Source organism: Mobula birostris, chromosome 3 (genome assembly GCF_030028105.1).
Source record: "Mobula birostris isolate sMobBir1 chromosome 3, sMobBir1.hap1, whole genome shotgun sequence".
Lineage (NCBI taxonomy): Eukaryota > Metazoa > Chordata > Chondrichthyes > Myliobatiformes > Myliobatidae > Mobula > Mobula birostris.
In genome coordinates this window covers 95,621,738-95,646,779 of record NC_092372.1, presented here as the reverse complement: position 1 = coordinate 95,646,779, position 25,042 = coordinate 95,621,738, and the positions used below count along the sequence as shown (strand labels likewise).

The window sequence follows — 25,042 nt, the reverse complement described above, 5'->3', positions numbered from 1 at the left end:
TCTTCCCAATACCTTAACAGTGATAGAATTCCTCTTGTCCGTACCTACCACCCCATGAGCCTCTGCATCCAACACATCATCCCCTGCAACTTGCACCATCTCCAAAGGTATTCTGCCACTTAACATATCTTTATTCCCCCCCCACCCCGCCACAGGGATTGCTCCCTCTGTGATTCCTTTGTCCATTCATTCCTCCCCATTAATCTCCCTCCTGCCCTCTTCAATATTGTCATAAATTTGGGACCACTTCGTCAGGCACCTCTGCTCCATCCACCAAAGGTGGAACTTCCACATGGCCAAATATTTTAATTTCCATTCCCATTCCCATTCCAACATGTTGATTCATGTCTTCCCCTTGTGCTACTATGGGGCCACCCTCAGGTTCGAGGAGCAACACCTTATATTCCATCTGGGTAGCCTCCAAACCGATGGCATGTATATCATTTTCTCCTTCCAGTAAAAAAAGTTTCCCTCCCCCTACCCTCTTCGTCTATTCCCCAACTCTGGTCCCTTAACTCTTCTCACCTGCCCATTGCCTTCCCTTTCCCCCATGATCCACTCTGCTCTCCTATCAGATTCCTTCCTCTCCAGCCCTTTACTTTTCCTATCCACTTGACTTCACCTATCACCTTCTAGGTTGTCCTCCTTCCCCTCCCCTCACCTTCTGGCATCTTTCCCCTTCCTTTCCAGTCCTGATGAAGAGTCTCAGCCCATAATCTTGACTGTTTATTTATTTCCAGAGATGCTGCCTGACCTATTGAGTTCCTCCAGCATTTTGTGTGTGTTGCTCTGGATTTCCAGCACCTGCAGAACTTGTTGTGTTTATAACAAGTAACATCTGTGGAAAGAGAACCAGGACTAACATTGCAAGTTGATAGCCTTTCATTACTTCTGAATTTCTCTTTTCTCAGGTCTTCTCTGACTGGTAGTTATGTGCAGAACTTTCTGTTTCTGCTATTCAGTCAAAAATAACCAGTAAGCATTGCTAACGCAGCAGCAGCTTACTTCCTTGGAAATATATCAAATTAACACAGCCATTATTGTGTTAAAACTGGGAAATATTCAAAACCTGAAATAAAAACACCTTCTGTCAGAATTTACCTTAGGCACATTTCATACTTCACACATTTAACTTCAGTGGGAATACAAGTGAACAAAGGATTTCTTGAGCTGCATCCAAAGTCTCATGGGCAGTGGGGTGGAGTATTTCTTCCCAATATGCTGGAATGATGTAACAAGTCAGTCATTCATCAAAAATGATTCCTCTTCACCAGAACTGCGAAAACTGGAGGAAAACTTTGTGTTTTCCACCCTTAAAACTGAGTGAGATTGTTTACTTCCAACCTGGTGTTCTGTTCCCTCCACTTTTGGGAGCTCCTGCCATTAAGTTAGATGGTGCAAGGCTCCAAATGCTGACCATCATGGACAACAAGGTCTACAAAACTATCAATGGTCAGTTTTTAACCATCTCCTTGAACTGATGTGGATATTCCTTGAGACTGTGTGGTTATCATTATTATACAATACAAAGATCAGATAAACTGAATTCTAGAATCAGGATCAGATCATTGACATATGACGTGGAATTCAAGATTCAAGGTCTATATGTAGTATACAACTCTGAAGTTCGTATTCCTTACAGACAGCCATGAAACAAAGAACTGTGGAATCCATTCAAAGAAAAGAAACATCAAACCTTCTGCCCCTTCCCCCATGCAGAAAAAAAACCAAATATTGCAACTGGTAACAAAAAAAAACGAGCAAAAACACAAGATATAAAACACATAATCAAAAGGAGTTTGTTGTGTTGACCATGGAAATCTGACAGAGGAGGGGAAGAAGCTATGAGTATGAGTCTTCGGGCTCATGTATCTCCTCCCTGTTGATAGTAACAAGAAGAGGGCATGTTCCAGATGGTGAGCATCCTTAGTGTTGGATGCCTATCTTCTTAACGCACTGTCCCTTGAAGATGTCTCAGATGGTGGGGAGGGTTGTGTCCGTAATGGAGGTAGCTGAGTACACAGCTCTTTGCAGCCTATTGCAAACCTGTGCATTGGAGCCTTCATACCAGGCTGTGATGCAAACCAGTCAGAATGCTTTCCACCATACATCTATGGAAATTTGCAAGAGTCTCCTCAAACTCGTAATGGAGCAAAGCCACTGGTGTGACTGCATCAATGTGTTGGACCTGGGAAGGATCCTCTGAGATGTTGACACCTATGATCTTGAAGCTGCTCACCCTTTCCACCACTGACTCCTCAATAAGGACTAGTGTGTGTTCTCCCAACCTCCTCTTCCTGAAGTCCACAATCAATTCCTTAGGCTTGCTGATGTTGCGACACTACTCAATCAGCAGATCTGTCTCACTCCTACACGCCTGCTTGTTGTCATCTGAGATTCTACCCACAACAATGCAGTCATTGGCAAATTTATAGGTGGTGTTTGATTTGTGCCTAGCCACACAGCTGTGAGTTTACAGAGAGTAGTGCTGAGGACCAAGCATACATCCTTGAGGTGTGCCTATGTTGATCGTCAGCAAAGAGGAGATTTTATCACTAATCTGCCTGACTGGACTCCCAGTTGAGGTTCCAGCGGCAGAGGGAGGTACAGAGGTCCAGATTTTGAAGTTTGGTGATTAATACTGAGGATCAGAGTCTTAAGTCTACAAGCAGAATAACTCAAACAGTGGAAGTATAAACAGTGGGGCTATAACATTGGAAAGTGAAAGGTCTGCCATGGCTTCCTCTCCTGATCTCTCCCGAGAGAGTTCAGCTAGTAATTATTCACCATACATTGAACAGGTTGAACACTGATGCCCCTTCTGTCTTTTCAGTCAATACTTTAGCTCAGAAACAAAAAATGGTCACTTGGCTGAGTGAAGTCATGGGGAAATAACTGACTGAGTGTATATCTATGGTTGCATGCATCTGTAATGTAGTTACTTATGGCAATACATTCATTATGTAATAAATTTCATGACTTTCCCCTTCACCCCATCACTGAAGTCTCAAATATAGACTAAATTGTTCATTGCAATCTGTGGACAGATATTTAAGATGTTAAAGCTGACAGTTCTAAAATTCTGGGAGAGGATGGTCAAGGCTCTGGCCTGGGTACACGTGCATTGTCTACCCATCCAATGGACATATTTCTTCCAATGCCTTGAATTCAGGAAGACTTGTCTACTTTTGATAGATTCACAGGCCACATATATCACCAATAAAACATACTTTATACTTTATACTTTATTGTCACCAAACAATTGATACTAGAATGTAAAATCATTACAGCGATACTTGATTCTGCGCTTCACGCTCCCTGGAATACAAATCGATAGTAAATATTAAAAATTTAAATTATAAATCATAAATAGAAAATAGAAAAGGGAAAGTAAGGTAGTGCAAAAAAACCGAGAGGCAGGTTCAGATATTTGGAGGGTACGGCCCAGATCCGGGTCAGGATCCGTTCAGCAGTCTTATCACAGTTGGAAAGAAGCTGTTCCCAAATCTGGCCATATGAGTCTTCAAGCTCCTGAGTCTTCTCTCGGAGGGAAGAGGGATGAAAAGTGTGTTGGCTGGGTGGGTCGTGTCCTTGATTATCCTGGCAGCACTTCTCCGACAGCGTGTGGTGTAAAGTGAGTCCAAGGACAGGAGATTGGTTTGTGTGATGTGCTGGGCTATGTTCATGATCTTCTGCAGCTTCTTCCGGTCTTGGACAGGACAACTTCCATACCAGGTTGTGATGCACCCTAGAAGAATGTTTTCTACGGTGCATCTATAAAAATTATTGAGGGTTTTAGGGGACAGGCCAAATTTCTTTAGCTTTCTCATGAAGTAAAGGCGCTGGTGGGCCGCCTTGGCAGTGGACTCTGCTTGGTTGGCCCAAGTCAGGTCATTTGTGATAGTGACCCCAAGGAACTTAAAGCTTTTGACCTGTTCCACTTGTGCACCACCGATGTAAATGGGGTCGTGCGGTCCGCAACTCCTTCTGAAGTCAACAACCAATTCCTTTGTCTTACTGACATTGAGGGATAGGTTATTGTCTTCGCACCATGCCACCAGGTTCTTAATTTCCTCTCTGTACTCAAACTCATCATTGCCTGAGAAACGGCCTACAATTGTTGTGTCATCAGCAAACTTATATATTGAGTTTGCTGGAACATTCAGTTTGATGGAACATTGAGTTGATGGAACATTGGCTCAGGACAGAGTTTGATGGGGGGGTTGGGTTGGGTCGGGTCCAAGGCAGAGCAGGTAGGGGCAGCTAGCTGGGGAGGGTCTCATTCGATGTATTATCATGTGGTCCTGAGTCTCAACTCAGTAAGGTGAAAGAATCTGGAGGGTTACTGCCATCCCATCACTGCCAGCACAGGATTATGGGCTGCTGGGTACCAGTGGCATGGCTCCCCCACACAAATAATTATTCAGCATGCACCATAAAATGGTAAGTTAGTTTATTATTATCACATGTACGGTGGAAAACTTGTCTTCTATATTGTCCATCAGATCAATTTATTGAGGTAGTCGCAAGGTAGAACAATAATGGACTGCAGAATAAAGTGCAACAGTTACAGGAAGAGTGAAGTGCAAATAGACAAGAAGATGCAAGATCATAACAAGGTAGATTATGAGGCCAAGAGTCCATTTTATTTTACTAGGGAACCATTCAACAATCACATAACAGATATGAAGCTACATATACTCTTTCTTATATGCATATATATAGATACAGATATAATATGTATAAACTTAATATGTCCTACCAAAAGAGCCAAAATTAAATTCCAGTGGCAACCTTTGATTTCTGAATTCAATCAAATACCCCAAGTTCAGAGAAAGTCCACCAACCTGAAATATTCATTCCGTTTCTTTCTTCATAGGCATTGCCTGATTTGACAGACATTTTCAGCATTTTACTGTTTTTAGCTAAATTCTTTCCCCACTCTGCTCAAAGTGAAGTACTTTCCCACCCTTACCCTCTGAAATTTCACTCTGCTCACTTGTAATGTTCCACATGCACACTAAATGTAAGACCTTATACACTTGAGTTGTTGAAGTTCTGCCTGTGCTTCTTTGCATCAGTCTTTAGTGATACATTTTGTGCCAAGGACAGAATGCACCTGCTAGCCTGTTCCATTGCACACTCGCTTAAATATGTGCTTTAACCTTCAATAAATCTTTTCATGAATTTTTACCATTTCCATCTTACAGATTGAGCAAAGTAGAGTGAGTGAAAGAAGAAAGACATTTTAGAAAACAAAGAAATCATGGGATGTGGTAGTTCTAGAGTTCAAACTAATTCAACAAAGAAGGCAGCAAAAGGTAAGACTGGAATATTACTTACTCAGCTACTGATTAATATGGCCATACAGCAGCTTTATAACTTTTAGAAGGCATCTATAAGACTAGAGCACGATTTATATTGTCAGCACTATTTTATCCACGTTGCTCTGTTGAATTAAGTTTGGCCTTCCTTTTGCAATATCATGTAACTGCAACTTCCAGTTGTCTTAGCACAGATTTCAACACTTTATATGTTGCAAATCATTATTTTCATAATTCTATAACTTTCCACACACAATTTCCAGAGATCTTAGAACACCTTCTAAAATCAATTCCTTCAGGATTAAAATGTAGCCATTGTGGGTTTAAATTCCCATATATCTTGGTACTATTTTACCCAAAATCAGTTTTGTGGATTATCCTCTTCCCAGAGAGCACAAGTAGGACCCATCTCTTCTTATATAGTCTACAGCAAATATAAAATTTGAATGGAACCATAATCTCTATATTTTCACAGAACATACGTGTCGTACTGTGACACTCTCCACTGGTCCTGCTCTGCCTGTTTTAAATTCTTTTAGATGAGCAAAATTTTTAACATTTCCCCTTTTCCGCCACTGTCTGTAAGGAGTTTGTACGTTCTCCCCGTGGCCATGTGGGTTTCCTCCGGGTGCTCCGGTTTCCTCCCACAGTAAATTGTCCTGTGGTTAAGTTAGGGTTAAATAGAGGTTTACTGGGCTGTGTGGCTTGAAGGGTTGGAGAGGCCTATTACATGCTGTAGCTCAATAAATAATAATGGGCAGAACTTTCATTGATCTAAGCAATTTCTGTGCATATCCCGGAGTGTTAGATTGCTCAAAAGAGATTATCAGTGTCAAACACCCATGTGTCTTTGACTGTGGACCAAATGAAATGGAACTATTGTATCATCTATGGTTCTGTTCATTCCAAACAGAATTTAAAGCAGAAACATGTTCTAGCTTGGTTTACAATAGTCCCACTGTGAATTATAATAGCCCAATTTAGGCCCAACTGGTATAGTAAAACTAGATATGGTTCCAATCTACAGAGACAAGCCCTAAGAGGAAATTGTTATGGAGTCTTGTCATCATGGATTGGTTCATGATGAACACAGCACCCTCTCTGCTAATCCCAGTTGCCTGTGTTGGGCCCAAAACATTCCAAGCCCTTTCCTTCCACATACCTATCCAAATGTTAACATTCTACCCACATTGACCACTTAATCCAGCGGTTATTCTAAGCAACACACATCAAAGTTGCTGGTGAACGCAGCAGGCCAGGCAGCATCTGTAGGAATAGGTGGAGTTGATGTTTCAGGCCGAGACCCTTCCTCAGGACTAACTGAAGGAAGAGTGAGTAAGGGATTTGAAAGTGGGAGGGGGAGGGGGAGATCCAAAATGATAGGAGAAGACAGGAGGGGGAGGGATGGAGCCAAGAGCTGGACAGGTGATAGGCAAAAGGGGATACGAGAGGATCATGGGACAGGAGGTCTGGGAAGAAAGACAAGCGGGGGGGGGAACCCAGAGGATGGGCAAGGGGTATATTCAGAGGGACAGAGGGAGAAAAAGGAGAGTGAGAGAAAGAATGTGTGTATAAAAATAAATAACAGATGGGGTACGAGGGGGAGGTGGGGCATTAGCGGAAGTTAGAGAAGTCGATGTTCATGCCATCAGGTTGGAGGCTACCCAGACGGAATATAAGGTGTTGTTCCTCCAACCTGAGTGTGACTTCATCTTTACAGTAGAGGAGGCCGTGGATAGACATGTCAGAATGGGAATGGGATGTGGAATTAAAATGTGTGGCCACTGGGAGATCCTTCTTTCTCTGGTGGACAGAGCGTAGGTGTTCAGTAAAGCGGTCTCCCAGTCTGCGTCGGGTCTCGCCAATATATAAGAGGCCACATCGGGAGCACCGGACGCAGTATATCACCCTAGCCGACTCACAGGTGAAGTGTCACCTCACCTGGAAAGACTATTTGGGGCCCTGAATGGTGGTAAGGGAGGAAGTGTAAGGGCACGTGTAGCACTTGTTCCGCTTACACAGATAAGTGCCAGGAGGGAGATCAGTGGGGAGGGATGGGGGGGGACGAATGGACAAGGGAGTCGCGTAGGGAGCGATCCCTATGGAACGCAGAGAGGGGGGGGAGGGAAAGATGTGCTTAGTGGTGGAATCCCATTGGAGGTGGCGGAAGTTACGGAGAATAATATGTTGGACCGGGAGGCTGGTGGGGTGGTAGGTGAGGACCAGGGGAACCCTATTCCTAGTGGGGTGGTGGGAGGATGGAGTGAGAGCAGATGTATGTGAAATGGGGGAGACGCGTTTAAGAGCAGAGTTGATAGTGGAGGAAGGGAAGCCCCTTTCTTTAAAAAAGGGGGACATCTCCCTCGTCCTAGAATGAAAAGCCTCATCCTGAGAGCAGATGCGGCGGAGACAGAGGAATTGCGAGAAGGGGATGGCATTTTTGCAAGAGACGGTGAGAAGAGGAATAGTCCAGATAGCTGTGAGAGTCAGTAGGACCATTATCCTCTCGTGTCCCTTTTGCCAATCACCTGTCCAGCTCTTGACTCCATCCCTCCCCCTCCTGTCTTCTCCTATCATTTTGGATCTCCCCCTCCCCCTCCAACTTTCAAATCTCTTACTCACTCTTCCTTCAGTTAGTCCTGACGAAGGGTCTCGGCCTGAAACGTCGGCTGTACCTCTTCCTAGAGATGCTGCCTGGCCTGCTGTGTTCACCAGCAACTTTGATGTGTGTTGCTTGAATTTCCAGCATCTGCAGAATTCCTGTTGTTTGAGTTATTCTAAGTACTCTCTATTCTCTGTGTAAAGAAGTTACCTCTCAGATCTCCTTTAAATCTCTCTGCTCTTATGTTATATCTGTGCCCTCTAGTTTTGGACTGCTGGGAAAAAAACTGTGATCATCCAATTTATCCTTACCCCACATGATTTTATAAACTTCTATGAGGTCATCCCTCGTTTTCCTGCACTCCAGCGAATAAAGATCCAGTATGGCCAACTCTCCCTATAATGCAGGGCTTCCAGTCAAGGCAGCATAGTTGTAAATCTCCTCTGCACCCTCTCCAGCTTGACAAAGTCTTTTCTATAACAGAGTGAACAAAACTGTATACAATACCTCAAGTGCAGCCTCACAACAGGATTTAGCTGCAACATAATGTCCCTGCTCCTGACAGAAGTATACTATATACACATTTTGAGGCTCGCCAACACTCTACTATAGCACTAATAATTGGAGAGTGTGCATATATGAGGATAAAATACCTATTTAACAAGGAATAGATACTCTGTCTGGGTGGATTTGGAAGTTGGGTTTGTCAAATATGACATTGCTTTTTCTGCATTGGCCTGATCAAGAAAGCTTCTGGAACCAAACATTATCCAATAATTGTACTAGTATTAAGCAGATATGTTGTCTTACGTACCTTGTTATTAATGTTTCAAAATTCTGAAATCATGCCAGCTTCTTTTCTGTGTCTTAGAATATCATCAATGTACGGCTGGGACGGGTAAGAAATAATTTCTAATAATGGCATTGATTCTTTTAGTCTACTCGATATAAACCAGGTTTATATTAGTTTTATATCTTTATCCTTAACAGTGATCACAGTATTAATTCAGCAAGGATACTACATCAGTAGCAACTGAAGTGGTGCTGTAGTTACATAGACTCGGCCAGATCTAATGAAGATTCATGTTATGATCTCTACCTCATTGTATAAAGATATTTGGATTGCAGAATGGTTATAAAAAATAAGTAGATTCTGTACTTAAAGTACTTTTAAATCAACCTGTTAAAGTACTTCAAGGTCATATTGGAACTATCAATTGTATATCAAAGCAACACGCACAAGATGCTGGAGGAACTCAGCAGGTCAGGCAGCATTGATGGAAATGAATAAACCGTCGACGTTTCGGGCCGAGATCCTTTTTCAGGACCAAGACCAAATTAATTAATTCTTGGTTGTTGGAGTGGTAGCACCAATTTTTTTTCATCATCTATCTGAAACGGATTGTGGCTCAAGTTTCTACCAACAGAGGTCTGTGAAACTTCACAGAGTGAAATTCTTCCTTAGCCCTACCCTGTGTTCTTTTTACCCCACCCTGACCCTTATAAAATGTTAATGCACTCATGTTTCCCTTGGGTTGCTCTTTCTCACTACCCTAAAGACGTGTAATTGTGGGAATATTGTTGAATAGATAGTGTAGTAATATATGTGATTGAAATCACCTCTCCTTGGATTGGAACCCGAAATGGACCATTAAGGTCGGCAGGAATGTCAGTAGAATGTGTTTTTACTGATTGATATGCAGTAAGAATACTTCCTTACTGCATACCAATCCACTGTAGTCATTGTTAGACCTTTCAGAAGAAACATACTTGTTGACAAAACAACTCTCAGAAGCATTCATCCTCATTGTTGAAAGAATGCAACATCTCCTTGGAGTCGTGGGAAACCTTGGACTCTAGCTGCTCAAAGTGGAGACGGAGCACTGAGGATGACATTGGGAACACCAGGTCCGTACGTCGAGGTGAACACAGAAACCTTGTGTGAGTGCCGGAAGGAGAATATCACTTCACAGACCTACCCTCTCAGTCTCATCAGCTGCAATCTCCCCTCAGACCTGCCAGAACCCAGGGACAAACCAAGAACAAGCTGCAGCTCCAAGCAGATACCAGCAGATCAAATACTGTCAATGGGTTTCCCTGAAACTACATTGCAAATTACAAGCACCCAATGCTACGAGCAGACATTTCAGTGTACAGACAGAAAACTGAAACACTTCAGAGTCACATGAGCAGGATGCAACTGTTGTCATGGAATGATAATACCCACCACCCTGAGGGAAAATAATTTGTCCACACTTCAAACTGAGAACATAGGGATTAGACCAATGCACACACAAGGAAGTGAAGCCCAACCCGTTTTTGGAGTAAGTTGTCATACGACCTGGTCATTGCTGGAAATTTTATTTACTGGCCAAGTTTATACAGTGACCTTGAATCATTAGAAAGCAAATGCAATATATGCCGAAGTTGTAAAAACAAGCTAGAAAAAACTGCTTCGCAGTCATGGCCAAGGCCACCAGGCCATTGGGTGGGGAACTGACATCTATAAAAAAGGAAATTACTATTTCCTGATACTGAACAGAAAATCGAAGTGAAACACAAGTAAATCTGCTGAGCATATGATAGATAAATGGAAGTCCATCTGTGTGTGTCACAGCTTACCTGAAGAGATTATTTCTGATGGACACTATGCTGTCTGCGTAAAAACTACTACTCGTAATATTCACTGGGTCACAAGTCCTGGTCAAAGGAAAGCAAAGTCCTGATGATGCTGGAAATCTGAAATAAATATCCTAGAAAGAAGCAGAGAATCTTTTGTTTTGATGGCCCTACATCAGAATGGCTAGCTAGCCCAGGTCTTGTTTATATATTCTTTGTAGGAATGTTGAAATGCTGACTTAAGGGAACGGTGGTGTGAAATTGCCGAGGGGGCAACCAGTCTCTCAGCCAGTGTGCATCGTTCCCTCAGCGCCAGGTGCCAACCTACAGGGGCTGGGGCTTGGCCTGCTCCACACCTACACCATTCCCTCAATATCCTTTCTAATCACTGACACCTCAATTAAAAACATAATTAACACAATGCCCTTTGAGTCTTTTATTTCTTTGTCATTTTGCGTCCCTGCCGTTACACAGTTCTGTAAACAACATCCCTGTCTACAGATGTGCAAATCCATGGTAGAGGTGTCTTTACCCTGGAAAATTAGCAGTGTTGTTGGCACTCGTGCTTCAGAACTGGGAACTGCACGAATTCTTATACACGTGAGTGAACCACGGCTGACAGAAAAGGAGACTTGTCCATCCCCCCCTTTTGCAACGATCTTGTTGCTGGTCCTCCCCTCCTTTTGCAATGATCCTGTCTCATACCCACAAGGTAAATGAGTCCTCGCCCAGAGAGGGAATATAAACATTTGGACAAATTCCCTTTCACTGCTTCCCATCCTCAGAACAAGGAGAATTCAGCCAGCCGCTGTGTAATTTTTTCTTTGCACTGCTTTCACTGTATTTGTGTTTGTTGCTCTTCACAGCCATCAAGGCAGCCATTCTCATTCAGAGGTGGTATCGCCAGTACGTAGCCCGGCTGGAGGTTCGCAGGCAGTGCACCTGGACCATTTTTCAATCCATTGAGTATGCAGGGGAGCAGGACCAGATCAAGGTAAAGATGAGAAGATGAGCACTTGGACTACTCCTTCTTCTGGGGTTATTCCAGGCTTATTGGGAACCCTTACACAACTCTCACAGCTGCCAGTCTGTACTTGTAGGAAGCAGGCAGTGTACGTTTGCATTGTATCAGTGTATACATCTCCTTTCCAATGATGGAAAACTGGCAGCACAAGGGATTCCTGGGGTACACAACGATGGGTGGCGTGCTAGCAGTGCAGGGAGCAACTAAAGAGCAAGATTATCTTTATTTGGCACAGGTACATTGAAACATATAGTGAAATATAGTCAACGAGCAACACAGGCTGCGGATGTGCTGGGGGCAGCCCGCGAGAGCTGCCTTGCTTCCAGTACCACAGTTTAACAGTGACCCGTACATCCTTGGAGTGTGGGAGGAAGCTTGTGCACGGAGAGAACGTACAAACTCCTTACAGACAGTGGTGGGCATTGAACCCAGACCACTGATCACCAGTGCGCAAAGACACATCAGGGTCATTCGGGAGCTTATCGGAATCAGCCGTTGTTAAGTTTTATAATTCCAAAACATTAAGCTAATTAAAAGGAAAACATACAGCCTGGAATAACATGTCTAACTTGGTTTTTACTTTAACCGAGATGCGCACGTATGACGTGGCCAAGTAATGACATTTGCCATTTATGTGCTTTTACATATAACCAGCAATGCACTATGTAGCAACAAAGAATGCTTAATCCAACAATATATTTATAATATTACTCAAATATTACTGAAATGTTAAATACACAACACATTTCTCTGCTTAGCTATAAACTCCAACTCAATAGAGAATGCATCTGAACTTATTCAGTATACTATATAATACAACTGCTATCTGGAGATCCACAGCAAATTTTAAATTGTCCCATTCAGGCCTAAAGATGTAATTGGTGTGGAGGATTTCTTGCTCTTGTGGGATAACTTTTTTTTGACCAGGGAGGTCCGCCTGCTTGGTAGATGAGACTTGTGGTGGTAAAACAACCCCAGGTTCTGCGGCCTTTTGCATGGAGGTTGTAGGAGTTGACCCTGGGACTGCAGGAGGTAGTTCTGACAGCTCCTGACACCTTCCTTCTGGACATGTTGGCAAACCGAACAGGACATGGCAAACTTCACTGGATGATGTGAGTCATAATGTGTGACTACAGTTTAACTGACCACCATTTCCTTTACCTTTTGGAAAGCCACCTCAGACTGCTTTGTCCATTGCCATTGCTTCCCAATCTGTAGTAACAAGTTTAATGGGGTGAAGCACAGTAGCCAGGCTTGGGAGGAACCTGTTATAGTAGTTGACAAATCCTAGAAAGGACCAGAACTGTGACACATCTTTTGGCCTTGGAGCATCCACCACTATTTGAATTTTCTCAGCACACTTGTGTTAATCTTGTGTGTCAATGGTGTGACCACAGTGAGTGATGCTTGATTTAAAGAATTCACACTTGTTGCATCAAGCCCCAAGCCCATATTCTTCTAAACTTTTTAAAAATGCCTTGAGATTTTGAATATGTTCCTTGTCATCCTTATTGAAACCCCACAGGTTTCTTTGGCTGCGTAATTCTAGGGAACACACAATCCAGTCCTGTCAAACCCATGAGATGAGACGGCTCTCCCACCCCAAATCCTAGTTTGTGTGGATGCTGTGTAATTTGCTACCGTTACAACTCAGTGCCAAGAAATAACAGACAGCACACTGCATACGATTAAAGGAATTATATTTACAAATCTTAACTTAACTAAGGGGTTAGAAATGAAAAGAAAGGAAAAAACAAGAAGGCCCATTATAATTAAATAGTCAAATGTGCAGAAGTTGGAGCTCAACTCTTCCCAAAATTCATATTCATTGATCCTCAATTGATCTCGTCACCTTGCTGTATCGGATCACTGAGTAAAATCCTATGACCAGTTCTCTCCAGCGTTTTCTCTCTTCATCTCCCGCTGAACATAGCTCACGTTTCAAAGCACCCATTACCTCTAACGATAACCCAAACACTGCTTCTACAGAAAGAACATTACGTTAGCAGTGAAACCTTTCCCAGGGTGTTACACTGGTAACAATATCATCCAGATAACACCGTGCCTGGATAGCCTTGCAACACCTGGTCCACAGCTTTCTGCCAGAGTGCAAGTATTGATGCTATTCCAAAAATAAGCCTATTATAGTGATAAAAACCCTTGTGAGTGTTTATGGTGAGAAACACTTTAGACTCTTTTTCCATTTCCATCTAAAAGTAGGCCTCAGCTAAGTCCACTGTGCTGAAGTGTTTTATGCCAGAGAGGTTTGCAAAGATATTCTCTATTCTGGGTAGAGGATATTGATCCACTTTCAGTACTGGGTTAATGATGACCTTAAAAGCATCACAGATCCTGACAGACCCATTCTTCTTGGCTACTGGGACCACAGGTTGCTCATGGGCTCGACCCAGCCTTGGAAAGAATTCCTTCAGCCTCCATGCGATCTAGCTCACTGGCTACTTTATCATGGATGGTATAAGGAACCGGACAGGCTTTGCAAAACGTGGTTTGGCATTTTAATTAACAATGATTTGACTCTTGATATGCTTAAGTTTTCCAGCGTCATCCTTGCACATGGCTGTGGCATCCAGTACCTTTCTTAATTTGTTTTCAATTGACTCTGTTAAAAGGAATGTGGCATGCAAATGGTGGACAGAACTTCAATCAAGTTGTAGTTGTCTCCACCAATCACAGCCCCACGATCCTAGCACTCGTGTCTTTTTCCATATACAAGCATTTTGGTTGTGGAGTGACTGAAACAACTAATCCTGTGTCCAATTCCATTCAAATTAATTGCCATTCACTTCTAGTGTAAGCCATATTGCTTGTCTATTGTTGGTTTTCACATTGTAAATCTCAAGGCTATACAGTCATGTGTCACTCTCATTATTATTATTCATTAATATCATGCAGGTTAGTGCTCTATTTGAAACAGCAACTTGATTTTTTATCTTTTTCTCTTTCTTGTGCAATCCATTTGTTTTTGTCTGTCTGACATGCTCTTTGTATGTATCCTAATTTTTTGCATTTTTTTCAAGTTTTGGCTTTAAATCTGCATTGGTCTGGTATATGTGAGGCCCTGCCACAATGTTAACACACTGTACTGCAACTCAATTGCGCCTCTGTCTGCTGCTTCCAATGATAAAGCTACTGTATTTCAATAGGTTTCAATAGGTACGTTTAATGTCAGAGAAATGTATACAATATACGTCCTAAAATTCTTTTTCTTCGCAAACATCCACGAAAACAGAGGAGTGCCCCAAAGAATGAATGACAGTTAAATGTTAGAACCCCAAGGCCCCCCAACTCCCCCCTCCTGCGGAACCAGCAGCAAAGCAACAATCTCCCCACCACCACCAAAAAAAGCATCGACACCCCCACTGAGCACACAATTGTGCAGCAAAGCATCAATAAAGACACAGACTTGCAGTACCCCAAAGACTACTCATTCACCCGGTAATTTGACATACCACAGGCTCTCTCTCTCCCTAATAAGGGAAAAAGAGGTGTCCCCGTTTCACAGTGAGAGGGGAGACATAACAAAAAAATCACTGATTTATGGTGTTAAAAGTCCGTTGCGTCGCTTTTTCCGAGCTCTGTGCCCAAAGAACTGGGGTCTCTGGGCACACATCCAGCAGCCAGCTTGCTGCTTTCGATCTTCCGTGTACTCCCACGATGCATCAGGTGGTGGTGCTACTGTCCTTGAATCCGCCTGCCTCCAGAGCCACGAAAATCCAGCACCCTGAAGGTACCCTGGTCTTCAAGACCACATCCTTGGCATATCAAAAAGGAGCCAATTGTGAGGCTCTGAGACTGGGTCCCATTCCCACAAAGAACCAAAGTTAGTGTGTAACTCCAGTTCAGGGTCTTCAAAATAACCCTGAAAAGGAAAACAAGAGATATCAAAGATAGAGATAGAGCTGTTTCTGAAGATGCAAACAAAGGAGTTGCTGATAGGCACTATCATCCTGAGCTCCACCTTCCGTGTTCAACGGCTCTTTTAAATATAACTTATGCTTCAGTTAGGGGCTATTTTTGAATGCTTTCTTGGAAGATTCAACAAACTAAACAAACTCTCTGGGCATCATTAAGCCTGTCACTAAACTGACAATTCTCAGACAACTTCTTCAATTCAGTTACATATACTGAAATAGATTCCCCTTTCCTTTTGATTCTGGTTATGAAACCTAAAGTGTTCTGCAATCAACAATGATATCAGTTCTAAATATTCCAGCACTATGGCTCCTAACTGAAGCACAAGTTATATTTAAAAGAGCTGTTTCATGATATTAGCAAAGCTAATTTTGGCTGGTTTGGTTGGGCAGTCAAACTTCTGAGCAAACTGTATGCCTTTAAATCCAATGCACTCAGCAGAACTGGCATCCGCTTCTCATTTGCTATTCCATTTGCTTTAAAATACTGCTCAATTCGTTCTGTATGCAGCAGCCAATTATCTTTTGTTCAATTGAACACATCTATCTTTCCAATGTTGCAAGCCATTTCTGCTCTTTTTTTAATTTGTGATTATTATCATCTAGTACTCACTGTTTATGAACCTGTGAATTTGTCATTTTCTACATCTTTTAAAACTCAAACATCATTTGCTCTTCCAAAGAAGCACGTGCTGTGCTGTTTTTTAACTCAAATGTCTTGTTGTGATTCAACAGGTAGGTAGTTGGCTCAGGTCTATTTTAAAACCTCCTCATCGTCACTTTTATGTTTTGTAAACTCCAAAGCATAAAAATAAGTAAATTAAAAATATGGAGTAGGGAATAAAATGTTTAACTTTGTTTTTACTTTAAGTGAGATACACACTTATAATGTAGCAGCGTAATGATGTATGTCATTTACATACTTTTACATATAACCTGCAATGTATTATGTAAACAACAAAGATTGCTTATTCAAACAATATATTTACAATATAACTCAAATATTACTGAAATAATAAATATATATCAGCAATGTAAGACATACTCTCTGAACTTAAGGTCAATAATTTGCATTGAAGACCACTGATCTAGTCTTGTCCCTTAATTATCTGGCTGAAAAGCTTAATGAGAAGCTAATGCAAATAGTGGAAATTTGATGTCTGGTGCATGATGAATTAACTAATTTTAGTAAAGACCTTTTTATGTGGCTTGCAGTTAATTTAATTCCCATTGCGACAAAGTGATAGTAAACTTGCCAGAAATCCAAATCCTATTTACTATCCACCACTCCTTTCTGGGAAGTGGAATTGGAAATAGCAGGAATTGAGAGTAAGTTCAGATGCAAATACATTCTTCCCCATGGTTTGGTGGTCAGTTATTGAATTGATTTGATAATACTGGCTTCTTTTGAATGGTATGAACGTCAGTTTATCCGGCCACGTTCAGTAGAATCTTATTTTACAACTGTATCTGTTCTTCTCATTCAAAGCCCCATTTCAAACAGCAGTGATGTTTTTTGTTCTGTTTTGCAGCTCCATAACTTCTTTAGCTGTTTGTTGGATCACTTTACTCCACTTTGTGGTAATGAGCGTAAGTTTATTTGAAACTACTGTTGGTTAGATGAACTTCCCTTTAAACATCTTGCTGCAAAGGCACTGACAGGAAGAGCATTGAAGCCTGAGTGATGTACTCCTGACTGAATTACCCCAATTCAGTCTGTGACTATCCATAGAGTATAGAGTAAATGCAGCAATTTAAGCAAAGCGCAAGAAGTAAGATAACTATGGCTCGATTTTTCAAAGAATTTTGATAAAGCAACAATCATATTAGCAAAAATAGCTTTTATTAGTGAATTAAGACACAGGAGCATCCCTCAAGTAATTTAGTACTAACTTGCAAAAGTGGTATCATATAATGTACTTACTTATAAAATGTGTGTTGGTGCATGGCCAAGTGGTTAAGGCATCGGTCTAGTGACCTGAAGGTTGCTAGTTCGAGCCTCAGCTGAGGCAGTGTGTTGTGTCCTTGAGCAAGGCACTTAACCACACATTGCTCTGCGATGACACCGGTGCCAAGCTGTATGGGTCCTAGTGCCCTTCCCTTGGACAACATCGGTGGTGTGGAGAGGGGAGACTTGCAGCATGGGCAACTGCCGGTCTTCCATACAACCTTGCCCAGGCCTGTGTTCTGGAAACCTTCCAAGGCGCAAATCCATGGTCTCACGAGACTAACGGATGCCTATTAGATTAGACTTATAAAATAAATGATGTGTGCCTTCTGAGTATTAAAAAGAACCTCTGAATCAGATGTTAGTAAGATTTATTGGGAAGTCACTAACTTCAAAAGCAAATTGTAAGGTTAAGTATTTATATCTAATTGAAATCAGAGCCATGGAGCAAATTGAGACCTTTATTGAGTTTTGACAAGGTGATGAGGATGACTGATGTAGAGCTGTAGGTGTTGTCTACATGGAATTTAGTAACGTGTTTGACAAGGTCCCTCATGAGGGGCTCATATGGAAGATTAAGATGCTTCAAGCAGTCTTCAATCGCTCCTCCAAGTTTGGGAATAATTACTTCCCCTCAACCAGCAGGGCGCTTGAGCAAAAGGGGATAACTACACTCATTTAAGGACTCTGTTATATTGTTATTTCATGCTTGTTATGTATTGCTATTTATTTATATCTGCATTTGTGCAGTTTGTTGACAATTTATAGTTCCTGATGTTTATGGTTACTGTTCTATAGACTTGCTAAGTATGCCTGCAGAAAAAGAATGTCAGGGATGCATGTGGTGACATTGGTGTACTCTGATAATAAGTTTTACTTAGAACTTTAGGTCCATGGTGAATTGGCTGTTTGGATTCAGAAATGGCTTGTCCATGGAAGACAGAAGGTAGTGGTTGAAGAAACTTAAAATTAGTGGAGTTCCACAGCGATCTGTACTTGAACCTCCGCTGTTTGTTTTTGAAAATTTTTTTGGCACATGCGTGCGTGTGTTTGCATCTGTGTGTGTACGATGTTGGCAGGATGATGTCTTTTTCATGCCTTTATAAGGCGCGGAGCGAGCGGGCGACAGTGTGGCGTGCCACTCCTCACACAGACATTTTGCAGTATTTTTCCCTTTACTTTACAAGGTCTAGTTGCGATCTCGACACTCAACCCGGCACGGATGGAAAGCGTATTCAGGAGCGGACCTGACTGGGTTCGAACCCGGGAACCGCCATTCCAGAGTCTGGCGCTGATCTCATTGTGCCACCAGCCAGCCCAACCTCTGCTGTTTGTGATGTATATAATGACCTGGATGAAAATGTGGATGGGTGGGTTAGCAAGGTTACAGATGATACAAAGATTGATGGTGCTGCAGATAGTGTAGAAGACTCGCAAAGATTACAGTACAATATAGATCAGTTGCTGATATGGGTGGAAAAATGGCAGATGGAGATAACCTGGCCAAATGTGAATTGTTGCACCTTGGTAGGTCAAATGCAAAGAATCAGTACACTGTTCAGTGCGAGATCCTTAACAGTGTTGATGAGCAGGGGGATCTTGGGACCCACGTTCATTGCTACTTGAAAGTGGCTACATAGACTGATAGTGTGGTTAAGAAGGCATATGGCATGTTTGCCTCTGTTAGTTGAGGCACTGAGTTCAAAAGTCAAGAGGCTATGTTGCAACTTCACAGAACTCTGGTTAGGCTGCTTCTGGAGTATTGCATACAGTTCTGGTCGCCTCACTATAGGAAGGATATCAAGGCTTTGGAGAGGGTGCTGAGGAGGTTTACCAGGGCGCTGCTGGGATTAGAGGGCATGTGCCATAACGAGAGGTTAGATAAACTTGGGTTGTTTTCTCTGGAGTGGTGAAGGGTGAGGGAAGATCTGATATAAGTTCACAAGGTTATGAGAGACATAGATAGAGTAGACAGTCAATATCTTTTTTCCAAGGGTTAAAATGTCTAATAGCACTTAAGGTGAGATGGAGTAATTTCAAAGGTGATGTCGGGGGGCAAGCTTATTCACACAGAGAGTAGTGGGTGCCTGGAATGTACTGCCTGGGGCGGACTAGAGGCAGAAACATTTGACACTTGCACATGAGTGTGAGGGAAATGGACTGATATGGGTATTGTGTGGACAGTATTGTGTAGCCATGTGATTACTAATTGGATTGGTCTAACGCAGGATTGTGGGCCGAAAGGCCTGTTCTGGGTGCTATGTTCTATTGATGTGTGAAGTTCAAATGTGGAATTTGTATTTGCAACATGGTAGGCAAATGTTATCTTCTCTGCAGAAGGTTTTACTTCCCGCATTATTACTCAGACAGATGAGACATGCAAGGATAATCCGTCTGCCTATGATTTCATCGAGGTTTCAGACTCCTACGTTGGACCCCAGCTCTGTTTCCCTCTGACACCAGCTCACGTCATTGTCTTACTGGAAGCCTTCAAAGAAAAGCAAGTAAGTGTTCAAACAATCAAATCAGCTTTCAAAAAATCCTAATGCAGGTTCAGTAACCCCTTATCCAAAATCTGAAAACCTTCAAAATACTTTCGAGCACTGATGAGATGTCACAGATGGGAAATTCCACAAGGCACTGGGAAGGTTCACAGGAGACGTGCAGGTCTCTGCCATCATAGACAGTCTTGAGAAGTGACCTCACATATGTAATGAACAGAAGTTAATGAAAAATAGAAAACAGCTGAAAAACATGAAAAATGAAGATCTCAGTTGTGTATTGAAAGAGTGGATTCGTCAGTGTCAGAGTGAACACATTCTTCTTAATGTTATGCTGATCATGAAACAAGCAAAAATCTATCACGACAAACTGAAAATTGAATATAATTGTTTCGTGCACAAAATTATTAGAAATGTTAAATAAAACTACTTCCCCTCTCGCCATAGTTACTGTGAAACAGGCAGCTGTTTGAAATAAATAGCGGATATGAAGCCAATCGTAGCACAGAAACCAGTAATAGACGCGGTCGGAACAGTTTTTCCAAGTCCGATAGACTGTGGACATCCCAGCTCCATCACATCAGACTGTGCTCTGATTGTGACTGTTCACTCTGTGAGCTTCACACCAGCTGTGTATGGATTTTGTGTTTAGGCTTGGGCCCAATCCCCAAAGTATCTCTCTGTATAGACACAAGTATTCCAAAATCTGAAAAAATCCAAAACCCGAAACACTTCCAGCCCCAGGCATTTCGCATAAGGGTCCAGTAGTCCAGTATCAACCGTTTTACACCATTGCCCAAAGTTGAAATGGTCCCAGTTTTAAAATGCAAGCCTTGGACAGAGGGCAGGCAGCAACTCTCAGACACCTTCCCTTACTTACCTTTTGAAAAGGACCCCATTCAGGAGCATCTAGCCATTGTCTCCTGCACCATCACAAACCTCATCAAATCTGGAGATCTCCCTTCCACTGCCACCAACCTCATAATTCCTTTACTCCACACTGCCCATTTCTACCTTCTACCCAAGATGTACAAGTCTGACAGCCTGGGTAGTCCCATTTTATACCTGCACTCCATCTTATCCCCTTTGGTTTAGGATCTTTCCACCTCATATGTGGCATTTCAAATGATCTTGATCTCTTCAACCACTTTAACTTCCCCGGCCCTGACCATCTCATTTTCTCCATGGATGCCCAGTCCCTATACACTTCTATCAAGAAGGCCTTAAAGCTCTCCAGTTCTTTCTAGACAACAGACCTAACCACTTCCCCTCCACCAACACCCTCCTCCATCTGGCGGAACTGGTCCTCACCTCAACAATTTCACTTTCACCTCATGAAGGGTTTCGGGCTGAAACATTGACTTTATTCCTCTCTATTGATGCTGCCTGACCTGCTGAGTTCCTCCAGAATTCTGTGTGTGAATCTGTGGAATTCCAGCACCTGTACAATCTCTTGTGTTTAGAATATTTACATATGTGCAATATAGATTCATGACGTTAAAATGTTGTGGTCCATAATGAAAAGCTCGCTGCAGTTGCTATCATTTGTACAGAATTCAAAGGGTTTGAATACAAAAGAGTGGAAAAAAGAGAAAAAGATAAAGATTTAAAAGATTAGCTTAGTTTGTAACATGCACATCAAAATATATAGTGAAATACGTTGTTTGCATCAAATCAATTCAGCAAGGATTGCACTGGGTCATCACACTTCCACTGCCAACTTAGCATATCCTCAACTCACTAACGCTAACTGTATGTCTTTGGAATACGGGAGGAGATTGGAGAACCTGAAGAAACCGACACGGTCACAGGGAGAATGTAGAAACTGGTACAGACAGCGGCAGGAATCCAACCCCGATCGGTATCATTGGCACTGTAATAACGTCACACTACCCTATCATCCCCTACCGTGCCAGCAGTAAATCTGTTTCTACCATGCATTACCCCACTTCTCATGCTATGGAAGCTTATAGGAGAGTAAATAGCGTAGGCCCCAGAATCTGCCTCTCTGTAATCCCCTTTGTCATGAAAACTCTTCTAAGGCCATAAAGAAAGATACAAGTGAACTGACAGAATATATTTAATTAGATAAGAAGGACATAAGAACGTTTCTGTGCCTTTAGTCCATGAAGCTTTTACAATGGTTCATTCTTCTAATTCCTGCAAGTTCTAAATCACCAACATTTCTCCCAGCAGCGACTACATGCTCGTTATGTGTTGCAGCTTCTGAGTGAAACCAGGAAACATCTGGAGCATTTGCCAAATATCACCCAGATCTCTACCTGCTACAGTAAAGAGATTACTATCTGTGGTAAGCAGTGATGTCCACTACACAACTCTAACGGAAATGATAGAATTGATATCCTCTGCCAATTATCTGTCAAATCAGATTTATCTACACTGTAGAGTAATAATTCGGTTGGAGTGATTGAAGTTCATAGCTGATTACACAAGTGGAACAACTGTTGAACAATCCAATGTCTTTTCCAGCTTGTGACTCAGTTTAATGCAGATGTTATTTTATAAAAGATTCCAATTGTAGAACAGTGCACCACATTGGGAGGACATTCATCCCACTGAGTGTGTTAGCTCCTTCAACAGCAATCCACCTTCTTTTTGTAACTGGTTTAAAGAAGAACTACACCTCTTCAGGTTTGGAGCTTGAATGTCTGCCCTTGTCCTTTCCCCATCCGTGGTTGCACCTGGGCCAGGGTTGAATTATGTCATCACCTTCAGTCTTCACTGAGGCCCTGGGCTGCCATATCATTGATAATCAGATCTGGAGCCTAAGTCACATGAACAGCCCCAGTGATAATTCAGTAGCTTAGTATTTGTATTAGTTTTGTGCCTAAAATGCGAATTGGGTATCACTAGATCCTCAGACCCTGAACATCACACCTGCCTTTCCTTTCTATTAGGCTTCTTCTGAAAAGTTCTACAGAGGTTTTACTGATAGACTTTGGACGTTGATGATGGTTATTGAGTCAATCTTCAGATTACTTTGCTGCATGAATAGTTTCCTGCCTCAAGTTGGATAAGTCACTGGGACCAGATGAGATGTACCCCAGGCTACTGTGGGAGGCAAGAGAGGAGATTGCTGAGCCTCTAGTGATGATCTTTGCATCATCAATGGGGACAGGAGAGGTTCTGGAGGACTGGAGCGTTGCGGATGTTGTTTCATTATTCAAGAAAGGGAGTGGAGATAGCCCAGGAAATTATAGACCAGTGAGTCTTACTTCATTGGTTGGTACTTCATTGGATGGAGAAGATCCTGAGAGGCAGGATTTATGAACATTTGGATAGGCATAATATGACTAGGATTAGTTAGCATGGCCTTGATAAAGGCAGGTCATGCCTAACGAGCCTGATTGAATTTTTTGAGGATGTGACTAAACACACTGATGAAGGAAGAGCAGTAGATGTAGTGTATATGGATTTCAGCAAGGCATTTGATAAGGTACCCCATGCAAGGCTTATTGAGAAAGTAAGGAGGCATGGGATCCAAGGGGACATTCCTTTGTGGATCCAGAACTGGCTTGCCCACAGCAACGAGTGGTTGTAGATGGGTCATATTCTGCATGGAGGTCGGTAACCTCAAGGATCTGTTCTGGGACCCCTATTCTTCTTGATTTTTATAAATAACCTAGATGAAGAAGTGGAGAGATAGGTTAGTAAATTTGCTGATGACACAAAGGTTGGGGGTGTTTGGGGGTGTTGTGGATAGTGTGGAGGGCTGTCAGAGGTTACAGCGGGACATTGATAGGATGCAAATCTGGGCTGAGAAGTGGTAGATGGAGTTCAACCCAAGTAAGTGTGAGGTGGTTCATTTTGGTAGGTCAAGTATGATGGCAGAATATAGTATTAATGGTAAGACTCTTGGCAGTGTGGAGGATCAGAGGGATCTTGGGATCCGAGTCCATAGAACACTCGAATCTGCTGCGCAGGTTGACTCTGTGGTTAAGAAAGTATACGGTGCATTGGCCTTCATCAAACATGGGATTGAGTTTAGGAGCCGAGAGGTAATGTTGCAGCTATATAGGACCCTGGTCAGACCCCACTTGGAGTACTGTGCTCAGTTCTGGCCGCCTCACTATAGGAAGGATGTGGAAACCATAGAAAGGGTTGTTACGTACCCTGTAACTGGATTGCCAAACCAGCAGAAATGGACCACGTGTTGGAGTCTGGTTTAACAGAAACTAATAAAGTTTTATTAAAGAAATAAGTAACGCAGTACTCTAATTGTAAGGATATAAATGCAACAGGTTAGCAATGATAAAACACACATGTACACAGAACTAGGGTAATAGGAATCAAACAAGCTCTGTCGCAGTCTAGGGGTAAAATGATCAGTCTCAAGTGACGCAGAGTTCAGTTCAGCTTAGTACAGTTTGCAGTAATCGCTGTTGTGCCATTGGAGAGAGAGAGAGAATGCAAATTTTGATTCAAACAGACCTTTGATGTTCTTCGCAGTTAGCTTTCGGGCGAACTCTTTTATATCTTCTGTGGTCACCGACTGTGACCCCTCCGTTCCGGATATGACCATTCTTCTGCGGTGAGCCTGGCACCCAGGCAAGGGTGGACACACACACCAGGTTCCTGCCGATCGTCCCTTTTCACCCTGTCAGTCTATGGTTGGTTCCCTCGAACCAGACCTCTAACTCCCACCAACTTGTGGGGAGCACACCGCTCTTCCAGGGTCTCGTTATCTCGTGATCTCGTGGTGTGTCTTGCCTTAGCAAACCTGCTCTTTTTATCCCCCTGCTGGGGAAATCGCCTGTCCATCAAACTTCAAACAGTTCAGATTCAAAGCAACCAGTAGTCAACATTCTGAAATGTGTTTCTTTCTCGTTAATCTCTCTCTTCTCTCTTATTAGCATTTTGAATGTTTCTCCATTGTCTCACTTATCTCTCTCTCATTAGCATCAATCCTCTGATAACTTGGTTTTTCATCACAGGGTGCAGAGGAGATTTACGAGGATGTTGCCTGGATTGGGGAGCATGCCTTATGAGAATAGGTTGAGTGAATGCGGCCTTTTTTCCTTGGAACGTCGGAGGATGAGAGGTGACCTGATAGAGGTGTATAAGATGATGA

At 42.5% G+C, this 25,042-nt stretch overlaps 1 protein-coding gene across 3 annotated transcripts in view; it reads left to right on the top strand.

The window, feature by feature from the left end:
* LOC140195182 (serine/threonine-protein phosphatase with EF-hands 2-like) overlaps positions 1-25,042 on the top strand; it is a 58,727-nt gene that overhangs the window by 7,498 nt on the left and 26,187 nt on the right. Inside the window, exons 2-6 of one of the 3 annotated variants that reach the window (XM_072253082.1) lie at positions 5,211-5,321; positions 11,412-11,539; positions 17,034-17,091; positions 19,820-19,953; positions 22,147-22,261. In XM_072253082.1, coding sequence (XP_072109183.1) covers positions 5,267-5,321; positions 11,412-11,539; positions 17,034-17,091; positions 19,820-19,953; positions 22,147-22,261 — 490 coding nt within the window. In that variant the 5' untranslated portion in view covers positions 5,211-5,266. Of the gene's footprint in view, positions 1-5,210; positions 5,322-11,411; positions 11,540-17,033; positions 17,092-19,815; positions 19,954-22,143; positions 22,262-25,042 lie in introns of those variants that run through there. The other 2 variants (XM_072253080.1, XM_072253083.1) reach the window with 2 other exon arrangements.